The following is an 8244-nucleotide window of genomic DNA, read 5'->3' as shown; positions in this document are numbered from 1 at the left end:
TATTGACTGTTTTAAAAATGAAATATTATCTATGTTTGGTTGTATTTCTATTGATTTTGCAAAATATTTCTCAGTTACATTTTATGTGATTCAGGCACTCTTGGGCATGTTGTAGGATACTATGTATTTGACACCTCTGATTTAGAATATGATTAAGGAAAAAGAAGTGATGGACGCTATGTGAAAAAGGATGAAATTAAAGATTTTGACAGGAGACAATGCTTGATAAATTTAAAAAAATATTAATTCTCAAATGACATGGATCAATTAACTACTGGAAATTTTTATTTTCAAGTAGAAAAAAAAAGATGATCTATGTCATTTCCATTAACTTCCAAGGCATTCCACATATTATCTCAATTACAAACTTTTCTTCTTTATTTTGTATGCAGATACATCAAAATTAAAAAACCAGAGATGAGAAATCACACAGAGATAACATTCATCTTGCAAGGACTGACAAATGACCCACAGATACAAGTTTTGCTTTTTATATTTCTTTTTCTCAACTACTTATTGAGTTTAACTGGAAACTTCACAATCATCATCCTCACCTTGATGGATCCCCACCTGAAAACTCCTATGTATTTTTTTCTCCGAAATTTTTCCTTCTTGGAAATCTCACTCACTACTTCCTGTATTCCTAGATATCTCTACAGCTTGTCAGTAGGAGATAAAATGATTACTTATAATGCCTGTTCCATGCAAATATTTTTTATAATCTTTCTTGGGGCAGCAGAATTCTTTCTTTTGGCTACCACGTCCTATGATCGCTATGTGGCTAACTGTAAACCTCTATATTATACAACTATCATGAATAGCAAAGTCTGTAACCAGCTCCTGGTGAGTTCTTGGCTAGCTGGGCTGATGATCATTCTCCCACCACTAAGCCTGGGTCTTCAGTTGGAATTCTATGACTCCAAAATTATTGACCATTTTTATTGTGATACATTCCCTTTGCTTGAGATTTCATGCACAGACACACAGTTCATAGAGAAAATAACTTTGATTGATGCAGTACTGACACTTATCATCACCTTACTCTTTGTGATTTGGTCTTATGCCTCTATTGTCAGAACTATTCTGAGGTTCCCCTCTGCCCAGCAAAGGAAAAAGGCCTTTTCCACTTGTTCTTCCCACATGATTGTTGTCTCCATCTCATATGGCAGTTGCATCTTCATGTACATCAAATCCTCTGCAAAAGAAAAGGTGGCTTTGAACAAGGTGGTATCAGTTCTTGTGTCCTCTGTTGCCCCTGTGATGAACCCCTTTATTTACACTCTGAGGAATAAACAAGTCATAGAAGCCTTTAAGAATTCAAGCAAAAGGATTATAATTATTACAAAGCAATAGAGACAGTGGAGACTATAAATTATGTTCCTATAATTCTTCCTCTGTATACTAGTCTATAGTCTATGGAGTTTAAGATTCCACTAGATATTTTTTATAAAGGGAGAATTATTCCCTACTGTTTCACATACCATACAGACCCACTTGTAAAAGTGTTTCTTCTTTCCTGTCACCTGTAAACTGTATTCACCTGTCTACCTGACACCAATACTCCATCAGCTATTTCTATATCCCATTGGAAGGTCATCCACTTCCTTTAGACAAATCCATGAGATTGATTGGGGAATGGATTTAGATTCAAGATCTGAATTCAAATTCTCCAAACTCTGAAAAAGTGACAGGTTCATCCGCTTAGAAAAGTAACAAAATTATAGGTTATAAAGTCTAACCATCTCACTTTATAGATAAGTAAATGCTGTTCCAAAATCAATAGTAATTCAATAAATATTTTTAAGTGATTGCCTGTACTAAGGATTGGCATATGAAAAACTGGAAAATAATATTCCCTGTCCTCAAGGAGCTCACATTTTAACTCAAGTGACAATAAACAAACAAATGTATACAAAATATACACAGGATAAATGGGAAACAATTAACAGAGAGTAGGCACAAGAACTATGAGTTGGGAATGTCTTCATATAAAATGTATAATTATTACTAGAATTTAAAGAAAGACAGAAGGCAGAGATGAAGCTGGACAGAACTACAGCAATGGAAGACAGTTAAAGAACATCCTCAGAGATAAGAATTCATGGAGCAAGAAGGTCAGTGTTAATGAATTAAAGAGTCAGTGGCAAGGAGAAAGGTTGGTGTGGGAGTCACTATAAAAGACTTTGAATGCAAAAATCAGGATTTTGTATTTGATCCTAGAGACAATAAGGAACCTCGGATATTGAGCAAGCATGGATGACATGATTGAATATGCACATTAGGAAAATCAGTTTGGTAGCTGAATGGATGATGGTTAGTGTGTAGAGAAACTTGTGCAGGGAAACCCACCAGCAGGCCTCTAACAATAGTCCAATGAAATCATGAGGACCTGTACCAGGATAGTGGCAGTAAATTGTCATATTAAAGATATGTTGGAAAGGTGAAATTTATAATATTGGAAACATGGAGATAAATGCTGATGAGGATTCAGAGACTCCTAGCTTGCATGTTTGGAGGACTGGGAGAAGATTTTTGCCTTTGACAGTAATACAGAATTTTGGATAGGGGAATTTTGTAAAGGGAGAAACATGAGTTCAGTTTTAGATTTGTTAATGCAAAGATATATATTGTATATCAACTTTGAGATATCAGAAAGGCAATTGAAAATGCTAAACTGAAAGTGAGCAAAGAATTTAAATCAGAATAGGTAGATTTGAGAATTATCCCCATAAGGAGGATTAAATTCAGGGGAGTTGTGATCTCCAAGTGAAGTAGTGAAAGGGAAGAAGAAAAGAGGGCCACAGACTACAGTAAGTGGGCATAACCTGGACAAGATCCAGCAATGGAAACTGAGAGGGAGTGAACTGGTATGTAAGAGCAGAATGAAGGAATGGTGACCTGAGAATATATAGAGAAGAGAGTATCAAGGAAGATAGGATGAGTCATAATGTTGAAGGCTCCAAAGAAGTATAGAAGAATGTGATTCAAGAAATGATTATCAGATATAGCATTTAGATGATCATTGATATTTTGGAGAGAACAGTTTCAGTGGAATGATGAGATCAGAAGCTACATTGCATGAGGATTAAGAAAAGAGAGAGAAGAACAAGTGGAGATTATCACTGAAGATGACCTTCTGCAAGAGTTCAGTCACAAAGGGAAGAAGATATTTAGGACAATAGTTAACAGGGAAAGAATGAAATGAAAGGTTTTGAAGATGAGGGAGACATGAGTATGTTTGTAGGCTGGAAGAAAAGAGCCAATTTACAGAGAGAGTCTGGAGATAAATTATTGTTTGGGACTAAGAGAGAGAACCCCTTATGTATCCAAAGATGCATTAAGTATATGCAAGAGACATTTAGTGTCTTGGGACACTTTTAAGATGTTGGGCAAGATCATTCAAGGCAGTGAATGAAATCCAGTGGGGATTTTTTCCCCCTCTACTTCTTACTGCTTCTCACTTTCCAGCACATAAACTCTAATCAAACCAAATCTGCTTTCAGTATAGGGAAAAAGTCTGTCAGTTTGTACCCCTTTGATTCCAGTCACTATTTCATTAACTTTTCATATGAAAATCTCCTTTCCTGGACACTATTTACCTATACGTCTTGTATTTGCTTAGTATAAGTTTGTTAAGGTCAGCAACCATCCCATTTAATATATTTTGAATTTGTGATCCTTCTCCCGGCACAAAATCTTATACATAGTAGTGCTTAAGGATTTTTTGTTCATTCATTTATTCATTTATTCATGCATTTACTGGAAGTGGAAACAGACTATATGATGACTTTTGCTAACTGGAATCTATGAAAAAGGAATAAACTTGCTGACTATACCAAGCATGTTTCCCTCTTAGGATTGCCTTAACTACCTGCAATTAGGAGGTTAGTGAACTAACATATAAAATTCCTTGAATTTATATGATGATATGATTCTGTGATCCAATAACTGTCCCAGAAAGCAAGTGTGTCTTTCTGGAAAATAATTCATTTTTATGCAACTCACATGCATTTTCCTTGCCTGTAGTGAGTATAAAATCTGTCATACCTCTTATTGATTCAGGTATAAGTCATTTCTCTATTTTAGTTTTTTCAATTTTTTAAATTTATTGTCACAGTACTACAATAGTATTGTTGTAAAAGTAAACTTAATCCATGCAAATTAAAGCATCTCTGAGGTACCATCTCACACCTCTCAGACTGATCAATATGACCAGAAAAGACAATGATCAATGTTGGAAGGAATGTGGGAAATCTAGGACACTAATACATTGTTGGTGGAGCTGTGAACTCTGGAGAGCAATTTGGTATTACATCCAAAAGGCAACAAAAATGTGCATACCCTTGATCCAACAATACCACTACTGGGTGTATACCCTGAAGAGATGATGTAAAAGGGTAAAAACATTACTTGTACAAAAATATTCATAGCAACCTTGTTTGTGATGGCAAAGAATTGGAAATTAAGTAAATGTCCTTCTATTGGGGAATGACTTAACAAACTGTGGTACATGTATGTCATGGAACACTATTGTTCTATTAGAAACCAGGAGGAATGGGAAGCCTGGAAGGATTTGCATAAACTGATGCTGAGCAAGATGAGCAAAACCAGAAAAACATTGTAACAGCAACATGAGGGTGATTATCAACCTTGATGGACTTGCTCATTCCATCAGTGCAACAATCAGGCACAATCTGGGGGTATCTGTATTGGAGAATACCATCTGTATCCAGAGAAAGAACTGTGGAATTTGAACAAAGACCATAGAATATTACCTTTAATTTAAAAAAAAACCCTGTCATCTTATTATGTAATTTTGTGATCTCTTATACTTTAATTTTCTTCCTTAAGGATAGGATTTCTCTCTCATCAATTCAACTTAGATCAATGTATACCATGGAAACAATGTAAAGTCTAACAGACTGCCTTCTGTGGAGGGTGCGGGAGGGAAGCAAAATTGGGGAAAAATTGTAAAATTCAAAATAAATAAAATCTTTCAAAAATAAGTAAACATAATTCTCCTTTCCCCTCAAAAGATAGAGGAACCTCAAAAAAATAAAATGTGATAAAAGGAAAAAATGTTCAGTCTGAATTCAGGTACCATCAGCTCTTTTTTCTGGGATCCATTATATTCTTTATCATTAAATCCATCAGAGAAGTTGCTTCAACATTTTCCCCCCATATTTTCTATTGAAAACTATATTTCCCTTCATTCTATTCCTCCCCACTCCCATTTATTTTATTCTCTCTCTCTTCTTTCACCCTGTCCCTCCTCAAAAGTGTGTTGTATTTGATTACCCTCTCCCATGATCTTTCCCCTTCTATCACCCCACCCCCTTCTCTACCATTCCTCTGTGCCCTTTCCTCTTCTTTTCCCACAAGGGTAAGATGGATTCTATACCCTATTGAGTTTGTTATTTCCTCTCTGAGTACCTTGTGATGAGAATAAAGTCTCATTCATTTCCCTTTACCTTTCCCCCTTACACTCCATTGGAAAAGTTTTTTCTTGACTCTTTTACATGAAATATCTTAGCCAATTATACCTCTCCTTTTCCTTTCTTCCAGTACATTCTTTTTTCTCCCATTGACTCCATCTTTATAATACATTATATATTCACATTCAATTCCGTCCTGTGTCTTCTCTATATATATTCCTTTTAACTTCTCTAATAAATTAGAAAGTTCATATGAATCATCACTATCATCTTTCCATGCAGGAATACATGCAGTTCATCATTAAATCTCTCATAATGTGCCCTCCCTGTCTTACCTGCTCTATGCTTCATATGAATCCTGTACTTGAAGATTACACTTTCTGGCAACTCTGGTCATTTTTTTATTTTAGAAAGGTTTTATTTATTTTGAGTTTTACAATTTTTCCTCCAATCTTGCTTCCCTCCCCCTACTCCCCCCACAGAAGGCAGTTTACTAGTCTTTGTATCATTCCCATAGTATGCATTTATCAAAGTTGAATGTGTTGAGAGAGATCATATCCTTATGGAAGAAATATATAGCATGAAATTTGACAGAATTATAAAATAAGACAATATCATTTCACCTAGATATTTTGAAAGTTCCCTATATCATTGAATATCCATCCTTTCCCCTGAAAGAGGATGTTTAGTTTTGCTGGGTAGTTGATTCTCATTTGAAATCGAAGCTATTTTGTCTTCTGGAATATCGTTTTCCTATTACAATGAACCCTTAATGTAGATGCTACTAAAACCCGTGTAATCCTGATGGCATAATATTTGTATTTATTCCTTCTGGCTGCTTGAAATATTTTCTCTTTGACTTGGGAGTTTTAGAATTTAGCTATAATATTCCTGAAAGGTTTTGTTTTTTTGGGTGGGGTGTGTCTCTTAGGAGGTGATCTTTGGATTCCCTTAATTTCTGTTTTACCCTCTGCTTCTAGAATATCAGGGAAATTTTCCTGGAGAATTTCTTGAGAAATGAAGTCTAGGTTCTTTGCCTGGTCATGACGTTCAGATAGTTCAATAATTTTTAAATTATCTCTCCAGGTCAGTTTTTTAAAATGAGATATTTCATATTTTCTTCTAGTTTTTCATTCCTTCAGTTTAATGTTCCTTGAATCCTCACAAAGTCATCAACTTCTGTTAGCTCTATTTTACATTTAAAGGATTTATTTTCTTCAGAGAGACTTTTTTTTATTTCCTTTTCCATCTGGTCAATTCTGTTTTTTAAACTATTTTTCTCCTTATTGACCTTTTGGACTGCTTTTTCTATGTGAACTAAACTGCTGTTTAAGATGTTATTTTCTTTGGTTTTTTTTCGTATTTCCTTCACCAAGCTGCTGACTTGTTTTCCTGTTTTCCTGCATCATTCTCATTTCTCTTGCAAATTTTTCTCCACCTCCTTTACTTGATTTTCAAAATCTTTTTTGAGCTCTTCCATAGCCCAAGACCAATTCCTCTGTCTTGGAGGCTTTGGATACAGAAGCTCTGACTTCTGTTTTCTTTTGAGTGTGAATTTTGATCCTCCATGACACCAAAGTAATTAACTATAGCAGAATTCTTTTTCTTCTGTTGTTTACTCATTTCCCCAGTCTATGACCTAATTTTAACACATTTCCTAAGATTTTGAATATTTTAGGAATAACTTCCTTGGGACTTTAATTCCTTCAAGGTCTTATGAGAGGCTCTGACTACTCTCCTGCTCTGTGGATGGTCCAAGCACTCCCTGCTTTTCTGGAGCTGTGAGGACGGTCCTTGATCCACTATGTCAATATGGGATCCCAGATTGTGACCTAGATCTGAGTATGGACAAAACAACAACATCTTGTCCCAGGAATAGCATAAAGACCTCAAAAGTCTCCCCTGACCCCCCCCCCCTTGCCATCTATGGACTGAGTGCTAGGGAATCAGTTGCTGTGTGGCTTCCTGAGCCTGCTTCCAATTCCTGAGTTGGGGCTGTTCTGAGGCCTAAGTTACAATGTCCTCTTGACTATGACCTACTTACCTGGATTGGTTCTCCAGCTTTTCTTATCTGTTCCTTATGTTTTGGCACTTCCTGGAACATTGTGTGAGAGTATTAGCCTGAGGAAGTAAACTTTTATCACCTGCTGTCCATGAGCACTGTAGCATTATTTGACTGGTAATTAGAGAAGGCCATGAAATGAGGAATGAACCAGAGACTAATAAAGACTAATAAAGGGTTTTTAAGCATTTGGCTTCAGTTAAATAAACAGAGAACTTGGCATCTTTGTCTCCCACCTCTTCAACATTCACCTGAGAACTTGACACAGATGGACTGAGTCAAGTTATAGGTTATGAGTAAAGTATAAGTTAGCTGGCTGGCACACAACACGTGTGGCTGTAGCCTGGGCTGAGGTATGGCACTTTCTAACCCTGATCCTGGGAGAACAGACTCTTCCTACTGACTTTTCAAAGCTGGAAAATAGTTTCACTCAGTCCTTCTGTAGGATCTGCCACTCTAGATTGTAGTTAGAGTCATAATTTTAAGGAATTTGGAGTGATCTAGGGAAGCTTCTGGGAATTATTGCATCCATTCTGCCATCTTGGATCTGCTCCTTCTCTATTTTATTTGTGATAAAATAAAGTTTATCCCTTTATTTAAAAAAATAGGGCAGCTAGGTGGCACAGTGGATAGAGCACTAGCCTTGGAGTCAGGAGTACCTGAGTTCAAATCCTGCCTCAGACACTTAATAATTACCTAGCTGTGTGGCCTTGGGAAAGCCACTTAACCCCATTGCTTTGCCAAAAA

At 36.1% G+C, this 8244-nt stretch overlaps 1 protein-coding gene across 2 annotated transcripts; it reads left to right on the top strand.

Moving 5' to 3' along the window:
- Positions 1–417: 417 nt before the first annotated feature.
- On the top strand, positions 418–7964 carry LOC141511566 (olfactory receptor 6C2-like). 2 transcript variants are annotated; one of them, XM_074220703.1, is made up of 2 exons: positions 418–1296; positions 7911–7964. In XM_074220703.1, exons 1-2 carry the CDS (start codon positions 418–420, stop codon positions 7962–7964), a joined length of 933 nt encoding a protein of 310 aa, XP_074076804.1. The 2 variants fall into 2 exon arrangements, with proteins under 2 accessions (XP_074076804.1, XP_074076803.1); XM_074220702.1 differs by lacking the exon at positions 7911–7964 and having other exon boundaries at positions 418–1353.
- Positions 7965–8244: the final 280 nt, after the last annotated feature.

Source organism: Macrotis lagotis, chromosome 2, assembly GCF_037893015.1.
Source record: "Macrotis lagotis isolate mMagLag1 chromosome 2, bilby.v1.9.chrom.fasta, whole genome shotgun sequence".
Taxonomy (NCBI): Eukaryota; Metazoa; Chordata; class Mammalia; order Peramelemorphia; family Peramelidae; genus Macrotis; species Macrotis lagotis.
Note: the sequence above shows the minus strand (reverse complement) of the source record. Positions and strands in the feature narration are given on the sequence as shown.

Bases quoted from the DNA above. Each gene is read 5' to 3' on its own strand.
- LOC141511566 (XM_074220702.1), top strand. From the start codon at position 418: ATGAGAAATCACACAGAGATAACATTCATCTTGCAAGGACTGACAAAT.